General features: G+C 36.5%; 1 protein-coding gene across 3 annotated transcripts; it reads right to left on the bottom strand.

Annotated features, from left to right (window-relative positions):
• Positions 1–119: 119 nt before the first annotated feature.
• DYNC2LI1 (dynein, cytoplasmic 2, light intermediate chain 1) lies at positions 120–23,818 on the bottom strand. Of its 3 annotated transcripts, none has more exons than XM_014951301.1 (13): positions 23,691–23,818; positions 22,895–23,012; positions 21,610–21,644; positions 21,141–21,210; positions 20,023–20,111; positions 17,768–17,954; positions 15,122–15,190; positions 13,672–13,749; positions 12,057–12,133; positions 11,635–11,705; positions 11,088–11,185; positions 9,347–9,439; positions 120–1,909 (listed from the first exon to the last, which is right to left on the bottom strand). In XM_014951301.1, exons 1-13 carry the CDS (start codon positions 23,702–23,704, stop codon positions 1,844–1,846), a joined length of 1,065 nt encoding a protein of 354 aa, XP_014806787.1. In that variant the 5' UTR covers positions 23,705–23,818; the 3' UTR covers positions 120–1,843. The 3 variants fall into 3 exon arrangements, with proteins under 3 accessions (XP_014806787.1, XP_014806786.1, XP_014806788.1); XM_014951300.1 differs by lacking the exon at positions 15,122–15,190 and adding an exon at positions 15,263–15,331 and having other exon boundaries at positions 23,691–23,720; XM_014951302.1 differs by lacking the exons at positions 15,122–15,190; positions 23,691–23,818 and adding exons at positions 15,263–15,331; positions 23,115–23,258.
• Between the last annotated feature and the right edge of the window lie 1,145 nt (positions 23,819–24,963).

Here is a 24,963-nt window from a genome sequence, read left to right as displayed (position 1 = left end):
TAAGCAGAGAGGTATAATGGCTGGTAAATCTTGTATTTTAACTCCCAAAATGGTATCAAAATAAAGCAGAGGGACTTGTAGAAATGTAACAAACCAAATATGTGTAAATAAAGACAGAATCAAGAAATCACTCCACTTTAATCTTATGCATACTTTACAACCAATGAGTACAGGATCTTTAAGCAATACAAAAGCTATCTGGCATGGTTTTATCTTGCAAATGATGGTAAATCACAGAAGGCACATATGTTATTTATATCTGTTCCTTCTTTTCATTATCAAGTTCTAAATCTTGTTTTGGAAGCAGTTTGTGGATTACCAGAACAATTTTTTCTTTGTTAATAAATAGGGATAAAAACTATCAAAGTTATTTGCCAGTTCTTGGAAGTGATGTAGTTTGCATCTTTGGAAATTATTCTCATTAGCTCACTGACATCCCAAAGAGTCTACTTTATCCATCTAATCAATCAGTATCTCTCAAAGTTGAAAGCCTAACAGACACAGAATTCCTAAATTCTGTAACTTACTTTGCATGTTCAGTGAAGAAATTATTTATTACAGAGGGATAGCTAGAGATTTCTTCAAGGAGGCAGGTAAACTTGTATCTGAAAATTCCATAATTAATTTGATAGCTTTGAGGTGATGCTCTTTGTAACAAATAATTTGAAATCCTCGAATTAATGCAAGTTCTCCTCTTAAGTGTGATGCTGAGTTTTTCTAATATCTTTATGCATAATATTCTAAGAAAAAAAATGTTATATCAGAAAAACATTTGATGAACAAATATGTTAAAAAATAACATAACTTCAAAGAGCTGGAAAGATACCACATTAGTTGGTCTTTCCAACTTCTTGTGTGCGTAGGGTTGTTTGTCAGGGAACATTCTTACGCTCTGGTCTACCAAGTGACTGTTCAGACATTGATTCTCTCACAAGCCTTAGCTCTCCAGAGACACCTCTGGGTTTAATCTAAATCTTGTCATACATATTCTTAAAACACAATAGTGAGGATGTACATGGACAACAAGCCAAATCTAGTTTAGGCTGGCATTTCACCAGCTTAGGCTGCAGCTGAATCAATGATGCTTCCACCACCAAGTATCTGTCGGATTGACTGGACTGACTTCCTGGCATTTGAGCATTTGACAGAAATGTCCTCTTCTGAATTCTCTGCAAAGTTATTACAACATTTATACATTGCAAGAAATAACTCCTGTATTAAACTGTACGATGCTGAAACAGGGATAAAGAAAACATCTGAATTTTAGACCAGGTCAAACCTGCTTTTAATTCCACTTTATTCTGACAGTTTTTGTGGAACCATCCCATTAAAATACATCAAACAATGATGCGAACATATTCTTAAGCTTTGCTTTTGAATTATATATGCAAGGAACTAGGAAAAGATGCCTAGCATAATTTACTACACAGTTTCATATTTTGGGCACGAAAATTTGTTTATAGCTAAATACATGTTTAGGATGGAAGCATTCTAAGGTAAATGAAATAATGTGTTATAACTTATAAAATAGGTAGAACTGACTAATGCCAGTTCCATCTCTGTCTATCTTCATAGTCAGCCCCATCTCTGAATAATCTACAACTCCTTTCTCCCCAGTTTTTAAAACTCTGTGTCAGTAGCAAGATATACTTAAATTTGGACTGAATGAATAAACACATTTTAATTAAAAATAATAACAAAAAAATAACAAAAAATAATGCTTGATGAATATTAATTTTGTAGTTTGATAGTATATCTTTTCAAGTGCATCAGATTAAATTGCTAGTATAAAATGATCAAATAATTTTGTAAATGTTAAACTGAGTACACCTATAGGGGTTCATCAATCAGAGTCAAAATCCATTTCTTTCCAGGTTTTAGAGGCATTTCTTTTGTATTGTTCAAGTTCCTACAAGAGAAACATACATACATATTAATCTAATCTTGTTATTAAAAGTGATAAGATATATAAATTAGCCACCTAAATATTTAAAGCATGTACAAAACATTATTCACTGTAGAAAAAATGTGCTATGGTTTTTAACAAAATTATACTAAAAGTACTATAAATTTTGCCACATTTGCTCTCACATAGGGAGCTAGAGTTTATGTATTTAGGCCTAGATACTTGCTTTTTAGGGCAGAAAAAATTTAGGGTGGTGTATGAACACACAGAACTGTTACGCTACCTGTGCTTTAGAAACAGGAATCAGAATTACCCAACAGAAGCTACTGTTTCACACACATGAAGTCAGGTTTCACACACATTTCATGATGCAAAATGGATTGGTAATTCCTTAAGATCACAAAAAAGAAACTAGTAGAACAAAGCCTACTTCCTTACTTTTTTTTTTTTTTTTTAGCAGAGGACTGAAATGAACTTCCATAAGCTTATCCATCGCCAGTGGTGATAACTTAGAAGAGCTGACCAAGGAGCTTAGAAGCCCCTGCAGAACACAGGCTTGTCCAGAAAGCAGTAAGCACAAATACATGTTAGGGGAATGCAAGGAGTGTTCAGGAAACTGACATGCCATGGCTATTCACTCTATGGTACTGCATATTTGTAGAAATATTATTCATCAGTGCTTGAGGTTGTTCAGGAAGTGTATTACTGATGCCAATGACGCCATGCTGGTACTTTTGTTTTATTTTTCAATTAGTAATTAAGAGTATTCTTTCAGGTGCTACTGTTCAGTGGCTTGAAAAGCTAGCACCTGTGTGTAAAAATAAAATGCAAACCCAATGTAGTAATTAAAAATATGCACCTTCTAGATAGCAATTAAATTATTAAAAGCAAACAGAGGCTCAAATTGTGGAGGTATAAATGGAGTGAATTAGGTATGAAAGAGGAGGCAATCTGCATTATGCTATACTTGACATCAGCTGAGTACTACCACCGTACACAAATGACCTCGTTTCAGTTAAAAGTGCTACTGGGAATTTTGAAGCCTGTAATAAAAGGTTCTAGTGACATTATCAAACAATAGTTTAATCTTCTGAATTTTATGTAGTGGTGCACGTTGGGAACTATTTCTGAAGATTATTTTTTTTTAGCAAAAATAAATTTAGAAAGCACTACAATTGCTTTTTGTTCATTTAAGAATAAAAAGGCTTCCAACATATTTGCAGGAAGATGATACTCTGATGAGGTACTGTTAGACCTGACCATGTACTGCCTGCAATAGGAAAAAAAAAAGTCATCTTATCTTACTTAGATCAGGAAAAGTGGTGGACATAAACCAGTGATTAGTATAAATGAAGCAAAAACTCTCAAAAGTGGGCATGTGTTTTACATGATTGCTATTGTGATTTTAATAGAATGGACTTAACTGAGTAAGAGAGGTTTCATTCAAAGAGATACCAAAACAGAGAAAAATAACAAAATTCACACCTGGTGAATTTAACAGAAGTATTAATTATCAATCCAGAGCACAGAGAGGAGGAAGAAAATAAAGGGCAGAGCAACAAAGAAATCATCATCTAAAACTTGTATGGAAATAATAAGTGGAATTTTCTCTCTCAGGAACATCACTTCAGTGGCTTTGTCAGCAGTGCAAAATTTTTAGAAAGCACCACTGATTTCTGAGCAGTAAGAGGATTTTTACTTAGTGCATATTCTCCATGTTGCTTGCAGGAGTCTAGTTTTACAGTTAAGTAAACCATGATTGACAGGGAACATACACTGTGTTTAGTCTAAATCTGTAAGTTGCATTATTAAATACAACTGTAGTACTACTGAACTGTTCTATCTCTAAGCCAGTCTTTACTCAGTATTTTCACTCCCTCATTATTAATATAAAGTAATTATGATCTTGGAACATACTGAACTGTTGGAAAAATGCCAATAGTTAGGAATAGAAAGAATACTGTGATATTTTCAGAAGCATGTGAAACCTGATTTATGCTAAGTAAATAATTTCAATTCTAACAACTTTCTTAAAGGTTACAGGAAGGGATAAAATTAGACAATGAAGTTTTATGTATAAAGACAATGCTGCCTGGGGGTCATGTCTACAGGTGTTGCCTAAATAATTAGCCTTACAGATTTATCATCTGACTTAACTGTTTCAAAAAAGAGTTAAATAATTTAGCAGGATTTATTTTGCTGTAAGTTTAGTTAGATAGAAAGCAATTCAGTGTAAAGGCAATTCAAAAAAATACAGAAATACAAGGTATGAAAACCACAGCATATATTAAAACAGTATAGCTATTCTGCTACATGTAGAAGTACAAAACAAAATTATAAGTATTTATTTTGGAGACATATCTGGGTTAGACTAATATTTAAACAATAAGAAATGAAAGAAAAATACCAGGGATTGAATGGGAGAATATGGACAAAAATAATCTTTAACAAATTCAGTGATTCCAAAGGAGAAATGCTGTCAGGAAAGTACACTGCTGTAGTTTTCATGTAAAACAGAAAGTAAACTGTAGTGGCAAAATGTTTCAAATACAGCTTAAAGATCACTCCAGAGACTCTTCTGAAAAAAGGGCACGTTCCTGCTCATACAGTCCTATACTGCAACAAGAAGCAGAATTGTGGAATATACTGTGTAACTACACAATCGGCTGAGAGATCCTGTCTCCAAACCACAAGGAGATCCTATGAAAGAATATATCTCCAAGTAAGCCAAAATATTGCATAATGCTTCCTTTGTTTTCTGGGTACCAAGTGCAGGGGCCACAGATCAGATTTACAAAGAATTAAGAGTTGCATGCATGCTTTCAATTTGCTCTGAGTGCTTTAAAATTTATTAGTGCTCGCAGCTTGTCCTGTGTCTCAACACTGGCAGAAAGTGGATTTTCAAAATTTTTTTTTCAACCTTAATGCTTCTGTACTTCTGTGTTTCTATAAATTCTTCATCTGTCAAATGGAGAAGATCACACCTAATCTCATAAAGGGATGGGGAAGAAAGACTTAACTGATGTTTGCGAGGCACTCAGATAAGATAACATTACTGCACGTTCTCAGGGAAAAAAAATTAATACTTTTGTGTTCATTGAAGTGTCTGAATGGCAGGTTGAGAAATAAGGTACACAAAGAATAAGGATGATGAAAAGAAATACTGAACAATTGAATTGAGACATCAGCAAAATAGTATATGATCATGTAATTAAAGACAATACTATAATGCCTACAAACAAGGAGGAAAAATTAAGATTGTAGGAAAAGCCTTAATTGTTGCATTTCCTCAGTTCTGAGGGACTGACATTTTCTTTTTCATGCAGTTTCTGCCTTAAAGTGCCCTCAATCTGGACCATGGTGAAAATAACCAAGTACTGAAATAAGGATTAAAAATCTTAAGCACCAAACTTCAGTAGGAAATTTAATAACAGTGCTCTAATAATGCTCTTTCAGTTGGTTTTAAAAAAATCTTTTGTACCCATTTGCACATGCTTTCATGTGAAAATGAGAAATCTTATTCTTGGCAGCTGAGTAAACATCCTAAATATTTTTTTCCCCACAATATGAAAACTAGCACTTCTCCTCTAGAGAAAACAAAAGGTGGTGCTGCTCTTTTACCCATGTAAGGTGTCTGTCACTCGTCTGCCCAGTAACACTGGTCTGACCAAGCAGGTTCATCACACAACATACAAGCTTCTGGTTTGTTGAATAAGACTGAAGTTGTCTCCTGAAGTTCTGTGATATGGTCATGTCAGAGAAGTATGTTGGAAAAAAATAGGGCTCTCGTTCTGTTGGCCAGCACAGTCCCAGCTGCAGAGCTGACATCAAGTTGACTTTTTTAGTTGTGAACAGTGTGGTTAATTAGTTCAGTCCTATTTTAGAGGAAACAGAACTATGCTTCCTTGCAAGATGTTACAGAACCTCCCCTTCTTCTGATTAAGACTTGTTAAAGTCTTAACAGTTACAGCCCAGCTGAGAACTGCTTTTGTGACTTCTTGTCTGCTGACACCCAACAGCATCAGGCATCTACCCATTTTGGTTTTTGAGCATACTTTCTAGCATTAAGCTTCAGCTAAAACCGGCAATCCCTAAAGTAATATCTTTGTGTAACGAGGACAGGTCAGCATGACCTTTGGCACTGTGTGACACTGACTTCTGAAGTACCAGCTGGGAGGCTCCATTTAGATGGAACTAAGGAACAAGACTTCCATGCAATCCTCGGTGCTCACAGATGCAGGTGGTAGATATGCTCTAATCAACAATATTATTTAGAAGATCTCACTCTCACTCAAGTTATGTGGGTACATAAAGTAAAATTAGGGTGACCTCAAAGCCAAAGAGCCAGCAGAGAATGGAGAGAAATGGATGACAAGTTTGCCATCTCGTTTATGTTTTATGTATGCTGTATGAACATTTGTAACATATGTACACATTTAAATGTGTAATCAATATATAAATACATGTTTTTCTCTTGAAAGCCCTGCAAAGAGCACAACATTCCAGTCATTCTCAGCGAGAACCTGCTAGTCAAGAAATACATTAAAAATGTGAATTCCAAGAAATCCCAAGTGCTGTATTCTCTCTCTCAAGAGCTTAACTCCAGAGAATGAAAAAGCAGGAAACAATTGCAGCAGCACTATTTGATATAAACCTGCACATTGTTCAAGATAAGAGCACATCTGTCTTTCTCAACTATGTCCTTTCAGAATTCTTTTCCTAGTTCTTACCCCCAGACACACAAAGGCTCAGCGAGGAACAGATGGCCTCAGTTTTCCAGAGCAAAAAGGTCTAGGAATAGAGTGGGCAGGTCTCATAGTTCACTCTGAAAATATTAAGGAAACAAAGCAATCTGGTCTGAAAGAAAACCCACTTGTGACAGGGTGTTGCTGAGCTGGACTCTTTCCAATTCTGTAGCCAAAAAAGCACATCAGATAAATCCAAGCTGACAGCTAGTACATGAGAGGGAGCCAGGTACTTTCTTATTTCTGTACTTTTTTTAAAAAAAACCTGTTTTCTAATTTTAAACTTGATAATTTAACCTTTTAGTCTGCTAGAATGTACAACCCTAGCTGCAGACAAACCCTTCAACCAAGGTTGCAAAGTTGGAATTGATTTAATTAAACTTCATATTGCCACAGTTATCTACAAATATCTATAAATCTATGACAATATTATTAAGCAGTCTAAGACTCTGTCAGCCAGGTGTGCTGGTTCTTCTATCAGACTCACTGAAAGGGGCTATATTTTGTTTCTGTTGCTATGTTTTTTGTGTTTATTTTTCCTTTAAACCTTATCTTTGAGACAAACAAGCGAACTGGTTATCACCTAGGGTCCAAAGTGGCACACTAATTAACCGAAAGTAACCGAGAAAAATGATAACGTGTACTTAAATGATATTAAAATATACACTGTCATCATACAAAACTTTCATTATGTTGCATGATTTCATTAGCAACATGTTGCATATTAAACGTCTCAATATACTGTTCCTCCTATACAATAGATATCATGAGACCATATAACGAATGTCAGGCTTATGATGCATTTAAAATAGGATTTTTGTGCCACTTTCCGTCTAACTGGGAAATCCAAACACAATTCAAAAATCACTGCAACTACTAAGTTCTTTTCTTTTAGATGTATATTGCTATCTTGGTGCATTTCAAATTGAAAGAAATTCTTGGAGTATAAAACATTTTAATAATGTGCAAATAATCTTGTAATAATTGAACTTCAAGATAGAGAAGTTTAGGAAATAGCTGCAGATAACAAAAGTAATTTTCTCTTTAATGCTCAAATTACTTGTAGCAGTCCAACAAAAAGAAGCTACACTGGTTTGCAATGCCCTTCAACAGATTAAGATTCTAAAAGCCTGTCTCTTTTGTTTAAAAGCAGAAAATTAATAATTTCCTGTATGATTTAATCAATCCATACCAGTATCTTCTTTTGCAAGACATAAGTATTATCTAAAAATAGCAAGCCTAGTACACCATCTAGTTATTTTGAGATATATAGGTATACTAAGATTACATTATAAATTCCAAAAGCAATGTGCTTTACAAATTTTAATGATTTCTAAGACTGTTCTTGATGTAACCGAAATTCAGAACTGATGCCTACATTAATGGGATATTACAGGTAACGTGCAAGTTCAAAGACTGCACTGAATTCTTGAAATTGCTTTATTCTTTTACATTATTAATGTGTTTCTTTGGATCAGGTAACTACAGGTTTACTGCCTTATGCAATCTAACTAAACTCTACAAAAACGTGATAGCAGTAATCATCTAATCCTTTGGCTTTCTTTTACAAGCACCAAAAAGATGAGATTTGCCATAGTTTTTTAGGGTTAGTTGAGATGAACTGCAGTGCGATTCAATAAAACGGCCTTTCATCTTCAGAGTGGGGGGGCTGTAAAAGCACGGGATTGGTACAATCCAGCATCTTAAAGCAGTTAGAAAAACCTCCTTTAAGGGCAGTAACTTGGTCCACAAGTTAAACGGTGCACAAACAGCCCCCATCTAAGCTGTGAGAATAGACTGCAACATTTCTCAGTCTTTCAAGCAAAGAATTTCCGTGTGTGAAACAAATGAATCTATATGAAATAGAGAGTTTCCAGAAGAAGCACATGATGCTTCTTCCAAACAAAGAAAAATACACAAATCTTGGATGGATTTTAACAGACTCATGCCTATGATATTGATGAAGACGCTATACAGTATTTCTACTCATGATGTTACACGCTGGTATCTATAAAGCAATGTTCTAACCCTCATCTAGTTTTCCACAGAATTCTTCCCTAAAATTAATTCACAACTAAATCACTTGAAATTAATACGAAAAAAATACGAAAGACCCCACCAAAGGTCTTTCCTGGAATTCAGGGGTTAACCTAAATATCACTACATGGAATGATTCTGTTCACTCTGTTTAAGATAAAATGTACACAGCCTGCAAACTCGAGTCAGAAATGTTATCATTTTGGTACCTTTCCAGTTCAAATACAAATTTTTGAAGGAGGAAGACAGAAATAAAAAGAAGTAAACAGCCCCCACCCCAAACCTTGACACTGCTTCCTAGACTTTCTGCTAATCAACACCCAAATGAGAGTACAGGGTACAGAAATGAAGAAATTACTGCCAAGAAAGCTCCACAGCTTTGCTTAGGTATTATTTTAGTGAAATCATCCTGGAAGAGAGCTAGAAGGAAAATTATTCATTTCTAAAGAAACTACAGAGCCAAAACTTTGAGATCAAACAACGCTCTACCAGCTTGATGTCTCCCACTAGAAAAAACCCCACCCCAACCAACTAGTAAGCTGAAAACCAAAGCTGAAGTTATTTAAAGGTAAAAAGAGGACTCTCGGTATATTCTACAATTAATTCAGCAACACTGAACTATCTGACTGTGAACAAACATTGCGGAACAACAACACACCTGGTTTTTCTGAGCTCTCATGACATCAACTTCATACTCAGCGTACTGTAAATCCTGGGCAGGGTCCTTAGTATCTTGTAAATCATAGAAACTCTAGAAGAAGAAATGACAAAACCCCAAATGATGAAGCTGATCTATTCTTTTAACAAGAAAATGCCATGCTGTAGATCTAATGGAAGTATTTGCTTTTAATAGAAATATATTAAAATACTGGATTTATGGAAGAAGTTTGTGCTATAGGACACAGATTAAAAAAAATAAATATCTTAGATTGGTAAAATGATGGGAAAGTAAAAGTGTAGTTAGATCTTAAAGGGAAGAAAACAGTCTTATTAGGTAGTTTATTATTCTCTCCTCAAAATTAAAATATCATTTCCGGCCCATGACATTTGGGCACAGTTAAGGTTACTCTTGCTCAAGCATTTCATACTCAAGACTAGAAATGAGTTCAAATTACCAGAATATCTTTTTGCCAAATACCTGAAATTTCATTGACTAACCTTGAGGGAACTATAAGTAAAACAGAAGACTGGGAATCTACTTGGCAAATCTTCTTTAATTAGACTGATACCTCAGAACAGTGATGGAGCTTGCAAGATGAGAAACATCTTCCATTTCTCCAGGGGGAGTTCAGGAATCATTGGGTGGGGAGTGGAGGAGGGAATGTTTGTTTATTGTGTTTTAAAAGGCCATGAGGAAAAATAATGTTAAAAATAATAGTCCTGTACAGTGTCTGAAAAGTAAAGTTTAGTCTTTATCACGTTGGGGCATACTGTACTGGGACTAGCATCTTAGTGATTATTTATTCTGGTCACAAACCACCTGAAATAGTTTGTAGGCTTTGATATGTTATCGGTCAAGTGAGTGGGAAAGAGTGAATTCAGACTCCTCCTCACCAAGAATGGAGATCCACAGACTGAAAACTACACAAATCCAGGTTTGTGCACCATAATTTGAGGCCCAGTTTCACAGCCTTGCCTGCCTTCCTTGCCTGCCCAGGTAAGCTGTAGAGCAAGAAATGGACAGGGATAAAGAACCATGATAGAGTCCAGTACTGAGAAAGCAGCAGCCTGGTTTTGCTCACCTCAAATAGAAAAGAATTTTGATTTCCTAAGAACAGCAATTACTTTTATTAAAAAGAAGTATTCAGGGGTTTGACTCTTGGGACCAGAAACTTCTAAAATACGTACAAGATTTATCACTACATATGTACCAAGGGATTCTAATTACCTTGCAAATCCAAATGCTTTCCTTAGCAAAATGACAGATTTTGGCAAGGAACTCCTAACACACTCGCCTCATTCAAAGCCTCATGCCCTAAGAGAACAAGGATCACCACTTGCTGCAGCCACACAGAGCTCCTCTTGGAGCATCACTGGCATTTGGTTTAGGCATTAGGGGATACATCACCCTATAAAATTCCAAAAAGGTTGAGTATAACGTGTCTCTCAATATAATGAAAGGCAACAGCGTAACTCTGGAAAAACCAGAGGGTTACACAGTAGTTTCATTACTACTAAGTGTAGGAAGGTGACTGAACATGCAGAAGGAAATTTAAAAAATCACCACTACATACAGATCTGTACTTTTTGAAAATGTAAGAATTAAAGAGGCTGGAAGAAACAGGACTGCTGAGTGAGACTGAAATTCCAGTCACTGGACTTGAAAGACAAAAATTAGTAGTGAAATTACTATTATTCTACGAGAAAAGCAGCTATGCAGCAGACATGTAAATACCTACCTCGGGAGGAAACACCTTCTCAAACACTTTTTTCCACAGTTCCAGCGGTGTGCTTGCCCGCATCTTTCCAATGTCGCTGTCAGAGGCAGGTGGGGGTCCTACGGATTACAGCACAGCACAAAGCAATATAAGTATGTTATCACAACAACATGAATTATCAAATCATTTTAGATAATGATCCATCTAATTTAATACTTTCTCTTCTGCAGTGACAAGCTGCAACAAGTCTGAAAAGGCAATGATCTCCTACCATGAAATGAGCTAAGTGGTATTCTATATTACATTTTCTTAGATCTAAGCTTGTTGGTACTTCTCTATTTGAAGAAGTCCAGATGCTTGATTAAACTATCCAACAAAACTGCACAAGTAATTCTCAATAATAAAATCCTGAATTGTAATTTTAAACTTTCTAAACCATTTCATTCAATATCTGTTAAAACTGATGCTGACGTGTGACAAGTTAACTTCATTTTTTATTTGCTTAATTTTTTTTTTCTTTTTGAAAAACAAATAAGCAACAAATGCAAAGAAGAGGAAATGTCCAAACCTATTTGGCTCAGTGAATCCAGGCCTGCTGGTATAAATAGAGGTTTGCTGTGATCCACTGATACAGACTTGCTAAACAAACAAACAAACAAACAAATATATATCATGAGCATTTAGCAATCAACAAAAGAGACATTATTCTAGTCAAGACTGGACTCTTCCTGGGCTTTGCATACAAATACAAGTAAATAAAAAACGACTCAATTCTAGTGGTGACCATGTTTCTAATCCATCAGTTTTGGGATCAAAAACTGTCCTGTGCAGAGACAGGCAGCTGAGACACAGGAGTAAAATTCCACAAACAAGAATCTTTCAGAGATCATATTTAAGAAAAAAAAGATGTTTTGGTGATTAAAATATTTTTATTAAGTACTTTTAGACTCTAAATTTAGACATCTAATAGTTGGACAATAATTACGTTACCTTTTATCATAGCCAAATGCCAGGTGATTAATAAGAGTACGGGCTTTCAGCAGGAGAGCCTCAGATTTACTGGTAAACTAAATGAATCAGAAAACAAAATATGCATTATGATCTTCCATCATAGAAATATTACATTATGACATCTACATAGAGGATTTCAGCTAGAGACTGGCTAATTCCTGACCCCAGTAAATTTGCTATACATTCACTGAATTTACTAGAATAAAAATCTTACCCTCCCTTTCCAAAACATGAATGTATTTGTCACTGAATATATAGATCAAGAAAGATTAAATGAAAAACAGCATAAATAAAGGTTAAAGAATAAATTTTAAAATATCACAACTTTTGAAGTATGTCCATTAAGAGACACGATTTTTTTGCCCAGGACTCATGAGTTATTAAGATTTTATAAAATTATCCAGAATACCATAAACATTTAGAAATGTAATGAATAACTAAAATGGTTCACACATCACAAAAGCAGCTTGATAGTGGCAGAGCTAGTACAGATTTATCAGGAAGCAGCTCCCAGAATATCTTCTCAAACAGCATCCTCATTCCTGTCTAAGGGATTTTGTATCCTAACGATTCATGGCTTTGAGAAAGAAGTCAGATCCCTACGGTGGGAAATGAAGTTTCTCCCACTCATTACAATGGGAACGAGGATTTAGCAGCAAAGAGTTCTAGGCTCCTAGTTCTTTATTTTTAGTAATAATAATGCTTATATACTTTTAAAAAAAAAATTTAAATCCAGACAGTTGTATTCTCAGTTAACAAAAGATTAATTCACGTGTCAAAGTACAAAAGCTGTATGATTTTACATGGATGCAAAAGGACATGCTGTGATTATAACAATTTAAAGCAAACATAAGTTGTTTGGTAATCAAAATAAGTCACTATTAAATATCATTTATTACTTAAACGATGGTTGATACAATTAGAACCACCTTCTGTTGTAGAGAGAGCCCAGGAGGCAGCTTTTTTGGATTGTGAAACCTTAGGCTGCATGTTTCTGCCTTTACTTGAGATGACCTGCCAAACTCAAAACTACATAAATACTTCATTGTCCTCACACTTGGCAGTTCCTACTAACTACTGAAAAAAAATCCCTGCCTTTATTCTTCAGTGCTGTAAGTGTGGTAATCTGGTACGCTTAAATTGCTGTGAAGATGAGCCCGTTCTCAGTTTTTAAATCTACCAAAGCCAGGTCCCTAGACCTAAGTTCATACCTCTACCAAAAAGGCCAGCTCTCTAATTCTGTCTAGGGCCATCACTTTTTCTTGTCCTCCTTTCTCGTACCAAAAAAAAAATATCTTGCCAGACGTGCAGTAAACTCAAAGCAGGGACTGAGCTGGCTGACAGAGAACTGGTTTTATTTAGTTTCTGCTAATACTGGGAATGATGTATTTTGTTTGTTCACAAGGTATATCCATCCATCCCCTGCAAATACCTGTAACCCATTTGACAGATTAGCTCACGAAGAAAGCTACCGTAAAACCAATTAAGTCCCATTTTCTCTAGGAGATTTACATTTCAATTTTTTAAAATACTGTTTTGTAACACAAATATTGCTCATCTTCTCTATTGTTAGCTAGAAAGTGAATATACACACCACTAATGATGCTCCGTAATAATGTGAAACAAATCGAAGTGTCTTGCTTATTATTTTCCTCATTTCTGAGTCAAACTCCTGAAAAAGTTGATATTGGAACATATACATAAGAAACAAAAAGCAAAATATTACAGCTAGAACTTTTCATTTTTTGTATAAACGGCAATGCACTTAGGCAACAGTATATGAGGCTTTCAGCTGTCAGCATAATTATATCTTGAGACAGAATCAGTAACAGCCTACTCTGAAAAGAAATGTCACAATTTCCCTTTGTTTCTTTTTTACAGAGGGAGCCTAATTCAGGCAACGTGTTAGTCCAGAAGAAGTTTCTTAATTGGGAATATGTATTCAATTTTCAATTAACTGGTTTCATTTTGTTTTAAATATTTAGAAGCAGAAATATTGCCAATTAGAAGAATAAGGATTTTTTCTTTTTCTGAAAATATGTGACTTTCAGTAAACCATTGGGCATATGCTCTTTAAATCCTAACTCCTGCAAGATGTGAAAGGTGCATAAAAATACCTTTTCATCAATGTTTCTTTAATATAGGATCATACAAATGGCCTTCCCTGGATAAAATGCGTGAAAATCTGGTCCCAGTGAAGCCTGCAGGAGTCTATCCAGAGACTCCAATGGAACCTAGGCTGTTATTTTGTGCTTATTACATCAGAGTCACTAATTTTTAAAGAAGTCATGGCTCAGCATAAAGCCTCAGTATGAAAGAAGGCACAGTACCTTATTAATAAAGGATTCAGTAACTCAAAGAGTCAGCCAAGTATCAATGCACTATGTAGTCATCCAGAGAAGCACGGGCTGCCAGCATGGCAGCTAAAAATCAAACATACTGTTCTAGTTTTTCATGATCAAGTGCTGCTTGAAAATTGTGTATGCATTTGTTTGGATTTTTCACATCCTGGGAGAGAATCCAGCAATACTGTGACATTACTTTCCTCTCCCCCATTAAAGATGCAATTACTCACTTTTCTCTCAAAACTTATGTAGTACTTAAAAAAAAAAAGCTCCAGAATGAAATGACAGTTCACTGTTTGTGCTGCCATAACTACCAAAAAATTTGACCAACTGACCTAAGCGATGCCCCTCTTCCCCTGCCATACACTTACAGCTGGGTCAGAAGGGACACATGGAGCTGGAATTCTCTCATTATAAAAGGAAGTCATCAACACGATGATTTTGTGCTCTCTGGTTTGCAGCAGCTTGCATCTCAACATTTTCTAAGTACATCTCACAAATCATCAGTTTGGAAGTATTTTGTGAAGGAATGACTGTAAGCCTTTCATAGTGCTGTTGGATAGAAAGTTTTTGCAGAAGCCTGACGGGCCATACTTCCGTTCTAATGTTTATTATTATATTGCCAAGATTTTAGTATATAGAAACTTTACCAGGAATCTTTTAATTATTTAAAAAAAAAAAAAAAAAAATATTACTTACATGAAAAATATCATATTTGCTTCCAATTATCACCAAGGGTATTGGAAAAGGGTCAACTAAATCATAATCCTATTAAACAGATGAAACTTTTACAGGAATCTTTTAATTATTTAAAAAAAAAAAAAAAAAAGTATTACTTACATGAAAAATATCATATTTGCTTCCAATTATCACCAAGGGTATTGGAAAAGGGTCAACTAAATCATAATCCTATTAAACAGATATAGGACAGTTAAGCAGTGTAAACAAACTGTGGAAGATCGCAACTCTTAAAACAACTAAAAGGAGTTAAAATTAATTCATAGAAGACAAGGTCTATTTTTTCAAACCCTTGTGTTAGATGAGTAGACTTTAATGCAATATCCATACCATATTCTACAATTTTCTCATTTTCTTCAGAAATGGTCAGGAAGTAATCCCTCTGAGCAGTCAGAACACTTACTGGCATAAAAGGGTTCTTACACTATATACTCCAGCTCCAACATCAGATGGGAAGGGAGGAGAGGAAAAACCCCATATATTCGCAGAACAACTGCCAGCTTGGATTAGTAGAACTGGCTCTTTGACACATTTCCCCTCCTTGCATCATAGCCAAAGGATTGCAGAAAAAAAGCTCAAGAAAATTAGGCCGGATGATTTGCTTGTGTCACCCATTTGTTCTTCTCACATCACATTTTCCAAACTCTTAAAAAATATATAATGTGATCTTCAAAGGTTTGGTATCAGCAACAAGAGGAAATGACACCTATTGCCCATGAAAACGCAAATCAGTACCAATGGATTAAAACAGCTATGGGGATGTAGATTTAACAATTAAATAGTCAACTTGAGAATTATTGTTATCTACTTCTTAAAACTTTTATCAGAAGTTATCTGGAAGCCTTTCCTGTAGTCCATATGAAATGAGACAATCCACTCGTGTTCACGCAATTATTGAGTCAAACTGCTTTGGCTGCAGCAGAGTGGGAAAGAGACGTGTTTTAGCAGAGGCTGACTTAGCTGTTCCTTTCTAAAACCAGTTATTTCACATGCAGGTTAACTGACAGACAGACAGACAGACAGGAAGAAGTAATGAAAGTCTTCTACTTTGAGAGGAAAAATAATGGCTTCACTCATACATAGTCAAGGCAAAAGCTTTGAGCAAAAATATCATAACTTAAAAGTGGATGTATAGAATACAGAACTGAAAAAACTATTAAGTTTAGGTCCTTAACTAAGAAAAAATTAATTTAGGATAACATCAGAAACATTTAAACTGGCATACTGAACCCTATTCCTCTCTTGACTATGGACTACTGTAAGCGCATCAAGGTCTGTAACTGATAGGCTTTATCATTATAGCCAAAAATCCTTTATCCAGGCCAATGGAATTTATCTAATCCTTAAAAAAAAACCACTAAGAACCTCATCAATTCCTGTTTATCATAAAAACACACTTAGCTATAAAAAGGCAAATAAAAAGCTGCGTAAACTGTGATTTCCTTTGACTATAAAAAATAGCATTTCCTCCCACAAGATTGACATAATTTTTTCTTGAACAATGGTGAAAGTTTAAAGAGAACTGAGGAGTAACATAACATTTTGCTTGCAAATGAAGGCTATATAGAAATTGTAGTTTAGAAGGTATAATTGTGTTCCCTACAGGGCAAATATAATAACTCTTCTTAACAATTAATGGCATTATTCTTTTTACTTATCAAAAAAAAAGGTTGCACTTTTCTGATATGTAATCCCCTACACGCAAACTTGACACTGCGGTCATGATTTGTTGCTAAGTGTGTAGGCATTTTCTTTTTGTGAATTACCTTCTCTAAAATTAAAAACCAAAATCATAACCCAGTAAATCTCAAGCCCTATGCTCTAAATCTACTGGGTGGTGCACACGTTGCTTTCCCAAAAATTTTAAAAGTTACTTTTCAATTTTTGAGCTATCTAAGCATTTGCTGCATTACAGCATTTTACAGAAGTTTCAGTAACTAGATTTATGTGCCAAGTCTTTGAATTGTTGAATACTTATTTATGTATTATATACACACAACATTTGCAGAGGTTTAATGCACAATGACTTTTCATTTCTATTGCGCATTATCTAGTTTAGCTTTTCGAGAGATTTAGTTAGCAATTATGTTTAAAGGACTGATGTTAACATTTCTGAAACTTTATAATTTAATTAGTTGTCAGATTATCAAAAGGCATTGAGTTTGTGATAGACATTTAAATAAATGCAAAGTATATAGTCATGTTGATGGCTGTTATAACTATATTCTTTGCTTAAATTTGTACCTTCAGCTAGTCTCTTGCTAGATGACTTTTGTACATTCTAGTTTTCATCTTCATTTTAAAAAGATGAGGGGGGGAAAAAAGCAAACTGCTCCTCTAAAACTATTTCTTTTGATTGGTGTAACATGCCATAACAATCACATTAGATATCTAACAAAAAGATATAAGAAACCTTCTTTCCTTGTTTCTGCTCTTATTGAATTTTTATTAAATTGCTATAATTTTCCAGTGAACAGGTTCATCTACATCAAATGGATTTTCAGTCATGCATAAAAATCTAAAAGAGTTGTTTAAGATTTTCAAAAGCATTATCTTTAACTGTATAAAGGCCTGTGACATCTGGAGAAAATATTAGAAGTAACTTACCGGATGATCCCTCTGCAGATTGCTCCGCATCCTCTGTTTCATTTCAGCAGCTACTTCAGGATTTGTCTTTTCTAGTTTGGTTAAAATTTTGTTCACGTGGTTCCTGGTAACTTGCAGAAGCTTCTCCATAGTAGTCCAGAGTTCATTGGGTTTGGACAAATCCAATACAAGAACTACAGCAAATGACCTATTAGAAGGGCAGTCTTTGGTCAAATACTCAGCACATGAGACAATTAACATTTTCATAGACAGCCACACCTGTAGTATAAATGGTGAACGCAACAAATGTGAAAATACAAATGCTAAGATAGAATTAAATGTGCCAACAAAGGGAGATGGCTCTTTTAAGGATACTCTGAGCTCTGAAGAAATCCTTCCATTGTTTCTTCTTCAGAACTACTACTTTGGCAGCCTTCCATCACAGGTTTTGGGGGATTGTACATATCAAACTTTGTTTCAAAGCAGTAAAATATGCAAGTATCACAAGCCCATTTTTCCTGTATGACTGGGTACTTCTACTATCACATATCCCTGCCATCTCCTGACTCTACAATCCCATGTGAAGAAATGTTAGCCAATGATTAGAATCTTTCCTAACCATTAATGTATTAGAAAGTTCTATACTTTCATTATTCTTTTTAATATGAAATAGAAAAAACTCGTTAAGAGCAATATTCTGTGCCATGGACTGTGCTAATGAGCTGGAACCTCAAATGAGCATGAGAAAGTCTTCTGAAAGATGAACAGAAGTCAGAGTACTCTAAGACCTACTTAGCAATTACCAGGCGGATTATGATGAGAAATGTTTACATCTAAACTCAACTCCTCCCAATCTTCCAACTGCCTTAAAGTGCAACTGTAAAGAACAATGCAAATGCAGCTCTTTGAATGGATGCAATCATTCTTTCACATTCCTTCTTGACTTGAAAAAGGGGACTCCAGAGCAGAGTGGTATTAGAGAGACTAGAGAGTAAAGTTAATGTCCAATTTCACTTCAAAAAACTGCTGTGGGGAAAAAAACAGACCTGGTAAAAAGCCTCTCAGTGAATCTAGATACAGTTCATGGAACTTTTAAATATGCAGATTGCTTGACTACAGACAGGTGAGAAAAACAGTGAAAAACACTTATATTTAGCTTGAAATGGTAGAATTTTTGAGTAGTGTGTTAAAATACTGCCTTATGAACACAAGTGGTCTTAGAGAACAATGTTGCTAATCCATCAAAGATTCTTAAAATCATCCACATCAGAAGATTCCTTATCAGTAAAAAGGGAAGAAAAGACCGATGGAGGTGGAGCTCAATTCAGTTCATTTAGGCAATAGTTGAAAAATGATAGTTGATTTTCCCCCAAATTCTTCTAGAAACAGAAAACCTCACATGCCAGAAGTAGGTTTTTTTTCCTTCTTAGTGTCTCACTAAATAATGGCATTATCTCGATAGCCAAAACAGTAGCAAATGTACATGATAAAAATTGTATCTCTTGGGGTTTTCTTGTTTGTTTGTGGTTTTTTTTTCCACAGAAGTTAAACCCACTACCACAGAAATAAAGCAATGCATTTGATCCTTTTTTTTTCCCTTCCACTTTCAACTCCATCTTCCCTAACCAGAAAAAAAAACATGAAACGCACCCCCCCACACACCTTCTCATTTCTTCATGCATTTTTTCTTCCTATGCTATTTCATCACTACATTCTCTTAATTCTCTCCCTAAACTCCTGTTTCCTTTTGTCTTCAGATCATTTCAGTAGTTTTAGTCCCTCTCAGAAACATCATCTCTTTTGTGTGGTCGTCTTCTCATCAGACAGTCACTTCACTTCCCAAAATCCAGAGATTCTTTTTTCACATTTTTTGCCTTTTCACCTTAAAATACTGCCCCTTACAGAGATAATATCAGTGTTTGCATACCTAAGTAGGAAGCCAAATTTCACTTTTCCTGTGCCCCCCAAGTTGCCTTTTCTGCTCTTTCACTGGTCTTTTCTGTATTTCTAGTTCTAGCTACTTAAAACCAACCCATTTCCTCCATGTTACTGCTTTCTCTTGTTGTTGGAGATTGCTGAGTACTTGGCTTATTAGGACAGACCCATGAAAAGGAAGGTCAAAGCAGAGTATCAGTAGTATTACCATGATTTTTAGAACAATTCATAAATGTTGTATCATACATATTGAAAGAATTTCCCACAATAAAAGGTCTAGAAATTTACTTGTGTGAAGAAATGCTGAAATCAACTTTGGAATTGTAATATTAATCACATACCTAATGTTGTTGCTAGTGATTGGTATTCGAATCAGTTCCAGTAACGAGGTTCCACCACCGAGTTCCCAAAAATGAGCTATATCTTTAGGCTGTAAAAGAGTTTATGTATGTTAGAAATGTGTGTCTCTGTGCAACACCAAGAAAGACCTTCGTCTGGCTTTTCATGAAAGTGACAGAGTGAAAAGAACAAGAGTATATATTATTTCATTAGTATTTTCTAAAAAAACAAAACCAAAGAAAAATGCCCCCCGCGTTCAAGAAATCCCATACAATGGTTAGGAAAGGCTCTAGCATGCTGTCTGAAAAATGACTACAGTAAAGTAAGAAAGTCAGGAAGCAGCATGATTAATGATACACATTAAAAAAACAGGTTCTCTTCCCTTCCTTTTTGTTTATTGCAGCTCAACACTAATACTTTTTGAGAAGTTTGGAAAAATAATGAATCTCTATTTTTGCATTTAGTTTCTGGGAAAAGTTTTAGGTGATTTTCATCTTTCAGACAGAGTCAGATTTCCCACTGCTTCAGTAACAGAAACAGCCATCACCTGCAGCTATGGTTATTGCCACTGGGCAGCGTTGTGCTGTGAGGGGATTGGGGTCAATATTTCTGTTAACAAAATCTGCAGGGCAAAATTTAGCAATATAGACACATAACCCAAAAATTTAATTATGACAACATCCTCTAAGATGACTACTTCTCTCATAAAACTGGTTGTAAAGAATCTCCATTGGTTTGTCCTCAGTTTGCATTTTAAAGACAAAGTTAAAAGCATGCATCCTATACACTCCTCAAACACGACTAACGAGGTAAGTTTTAGAAATGACTCTGATTGCTTTGTGTTACGCTTTGGTCTCTTATCTATGGTGTTTCAGTGAGAGGGAAAAACATATTACAGATTAAAATACAAAATTACGTTCACTAATTTTAAGGAACTGATGCTTAAAATCCCCTTTATGTTTCACAAACAATAAGCTAAAAAACTCTAAGGTTCATATACATAAAAATAAAACACCTATTATTTTTATATGTGTGTGTATATACTGTATAATATATAAACTATATATAAATATATAAAATATACTGTATAATGTATAAACTATGCATTCTGGATACTCACTGTATTGTGTCTCCTTGCCCTTCTTCCAAACGTATATTCCAAGGCTAATGTTGGCTTTGGAATCTCCTCCCTATGTAAGGAAAAGTAACTTCATTTGTCAAGATCCTCTAAATAAAGTCAGTCAATGCTACTGTTACTAAATTATATTTATCAGTCAGTTCAGAATTTGGCTTAGAAATGGTGGCACAGAGAGGACACTGTAAGACAACAGGTCTCAGATGTAAAGACAGGAGAAGGAGCAGCACCAATCTGAACAGGTGGCCATTGAAGCTCTCCAGTACTGGAGAACAAGGACTGAAGGGGTCAGATGACAGGTAGTAATGAAGGGAAATAAGTTTATCCATAAGCAATCAACTGGTCACAGAAGACACCATCTGTATACATATATTATGAATTATCACACAATATAATTATTTATGTAAAATTCTAATCCACAGTTGAAAACTACTTTTAAAAATGCAACACATACCTCTCAAGACACCTCAGTATAATAGTGGTCTTTCCCTGGAAATTAAAAACAAACAAAAACCTTACTGTAATGTCACTAAAGCATAGAACTTGTATCACTAAACAAAACTCACTCATTTAACATTCAAATAATAAAGGACCGGAAAAATGTAAACTCATGTAATAGTTTGTAGCCTTATAGTGGAAACTTAACTGCCAACTTTCTGTCAGAATCAAGTCACACTACCATTATTTTAATTATAAACTAATAGAGATGACAAATACAGTAGTAGGAATAGTGTGCTTAAAATTAGACATTAGTGATCAGCCTGGCCAACTCTGTTAAACTGCTTTTTAATTATTAATACTACTTTTATTTAATGTTGGGTTTCCACTGGAATTAAATCATTACTGATGAGATGGGAATAAAATGAATGCTTAAAATACAAATAAACATAGAGAAAAATATGTCTTTACACTGTTTAAGTTCAGACACTGAGTACCGTGCCCACTGCAAGAGCTGGCACTTCTACAGTTTGCTCCTTTATCCTTTCCTCTCTCAAAAATCAGTGAATTTCAGGTAAATCTGAAATCAGGAAAATGTCAATGTATTTTCTCTGGAAAAAGTATTTTTAAAATTGCCAACCAGAGTTCGTACATATACCAATCTTTCTAAAATAAAATTGTGTTCTTAAAAATGTTACTCACTTGGTCAATAAGGCAAATATCTCCTTATTTGCTTTGGAAATAGATGCTAACAGAATAAAAATATGAAAGTACTAATGACCCACCTTATGGGACAATGAGGTAAAACAACCTCAGACATGTAGAATCATGAGCTTGCAAAGACTGATAACCCATGTTCAAATCTGTCTGAGACAGACACAATTCACAGCAGGATGCCAAGGCCTCTATTTACAACAAAACTGGTATCAATCAGTGCACTTCAATTGGATTGTTACCAGTTAAACCTTCACAAGGGGAAATTTGACATGCCAAAGAATTAAAGAGGGTAGCATTATTTCTGACAGTTACTTTTGCAAAAATTAGTGAAGCCAAACTTTAAAGAATTAGCACATCATTGATAACAATGGTTGAAGTTTTGGCTCTCCAAGCCATAAATTTGAACTTCTGAATTGTAGTAATGTCTAACTGATCCACGCTCTGTGGAATGCTGACTCTGCAGAATCAGAACATAATATATTTTGTCTTTAGAAGAATTAAATGAGCCACACGCTTATCAGACATTTACCGAGATATGAGCTATGTTCAAAGCAAGCACAGAATCATGCAGTATTTAGCATTACCCCATTTTTGTTTCCCATAAATAATAGTGATTTTTCCCAAACTTCCACACGCTTGCCATCGTCGTCAGGGTTTTCTCTCTTCTCCACTTCAGCTATAGCAAGATCCCATAGAGTATCACTAGTTGGAAAAAACAAAGCAAGAGTGTCAATTAGAAAAAAACAATGGACCCTAGACCGTTAATTCCTGAAAGTATGTAAATGGATAAATGAAGGCTATTACGGTTTATTGTATTATTGCTGTTATTACTTCACATCGCATCCCCTCTGCTTGTCGAAGTAACTTTTTCTTAACAAAACCAGGTTAAGTGAAATTCCTCAGGTGACCCCTACAGGCGTTTGTGGCACAGCTGTGTGGCGGCAGAGCTTGGTTTAGAGTACACTTGGGCCGCATTTAAAGGAAGCTTTCCCCAGCCCCCTGCCCGGCGCTCCCCGGAGCCGAGAGCTCCCGGGGGCTGGCGCCGGAGAGGGCGGTCCGGGCTCAGTGGGCCCGGGAAGGCTCAGGATCTGCCCCCGGCGTCCCGGGGGAGTTACTGCTCGGGGAGACGGGGGGTCCCCCTCCTCCGGCTCCCCCAGGGTCACCTGCAGCCTCCCCCTTTTCTACAGGGTCCCACCGGCTTCTGGCACCGAGGGCCAGGGGTGCCCCCATCGCTTTCGGGACGAAATGGCCCCTTTTACATCTTCCTCCCTCCCTCCAGCTGTCCTTCCCGGCCGCCGGCGCCTTCCCCACACGGCAGCAGAGTCGAGCGGGGAGGCTGCCGAGTCCCCCTCACGGAGCTCGGGCCGGACTCCCTGTTACCTGGCCTTGGGCATCGCTGCTCCTCGGGGCCCGGGCCTAGGCGCCCCGTCGCCATGGGAACCGCGCAGGGCATGCTGGGAGCTGTAGTTTCGGGTGGGACGGGCACGGAAACGGACGGAGGCCACGCTTCCCAGCGGGCCCGTTCCGCGGCCTCGCCCCGCCCTCTCGCCCTTCAGTGCCTGACGGCGGGGTGGCGGCGTTGTTGTCGCCTCAGTTCTCCCCGCTGCCCTGTGCGGCGGCGGCGACGACGACAGGCGCGGGTTTCTCTGGCGGTTGTCCGTGCTGCGGCGGGCTCAGCCGCCTCGGGGGCCGCAGCCGCCGCGCCCCTGAGGGGAGTGAAGGCCCACGGGGGGTCCTCTGAGGGTCCCGCTCCCCGGCCCCCATAGCCCCCGTTAAGCGCCAAAGTACTGCAGCTGTGGAGAAAGCCGGGGTGAATTAACAAGTCATAAATGGTGAGAGCCTGTAGCCTTGGCTACTGGTAACGCTGCTCTCCTGGGGACCACAAGTTTAACAGTGGAGAGTGAAACGAGACCTTAGTTCCCACCTCCAGTAAGTGAACTGCTGTATATGAAAACAAATATTTTACTGGAGCATAGAAATCAACTATTATAAATGTAACTAAAACTGTAGAGTATTATAAATCTAACAAAAGGGAGACGGGCTAGATTATTTCAAGTAAGATCTATCAGTCGAAGATCAAATCCAATGATCGTGTTAGGGTTATATTAGAAAGTAGGATTTAAAAGGGTGCAGTGAAACTGACCTAGCATGTAGGTGAACCCGACATGACAAGTCAAAAGTGTCCTTCCTACATCAGGGAAGTGACCCAAAATCCAGGACTGCAATTGCAGCTGAGCTGCTGTAGCTGAGTAGCTGATTTGTGTGTTGAGAGGCTGGAGACAGAAAAAACTAAGCAAAATCCTATCTCACCTGTTTAAATCAAAACCAGGAAAGTGGCCTCATTCATAATGATTAACTCAGAATTAATTTTAACTGTTCCTTCTTCCTTCTCCAAAGAAGGGTTACATACATAGCCTTACACAGACCTTAAGTAATACTTGTTCTTTAAATAAGCATTTTTTTCTAAATTTAACTTGCATAATCACTCAGTTTCAGTTCCAGAAGCCTTCATATGCTTATTTCCCCCTATTTTTATTTAATTCCAGGTTTTTACATGGGCCTTCTAAAGCATTTGCTAACCCCTTACGGGAAGCATGCTCTTGCTAATTAAAAGCCAAAAAGAAACTTCATTGTTTGGTACTGTACAGTGGCA

Source organism: Calidris pugnax, unplaced genomic scaffold (genome assembly GCF_001431845.1).
Source record: "Calidris pugnax isolate Ruff unplaced genomic scaffold, ASM143184v1 scaffold24, whole genome shotgun sequence".
NCBI lineage: Eukaryota > Metazoa > Chordata > Aves > Charadriiformes > Scolopacidae > Calidris > Calidris pugnax.
Note: the sequence above shows the minus strand (reverse complement) of the source record. Positions and strands in the feature narration are given on the sequence as shown.

What these genes read in the sequence shown, in the direction of transcription:
- DYNC2LI1 (XM_014951301.1), bottom strand. An exon ending in ATCTGCAGAGGGATCATCCG is followed by an intron (nt 15,191 to 17,767) that starts GTAAGTTACTTC and finishes TCTGTTTAATAG; the next exon opens with GATTATGATTTAGTTGACCC. An exon ending in AGAAGGTGTTTCCTCCCGAG is followed by an intron (nt 9,440 to 11,087) that starts GTAGGTATTTAC and finishes TTCTTCTTCTAG; the next exon opens with AGTTTCTATGATTTACAAGA.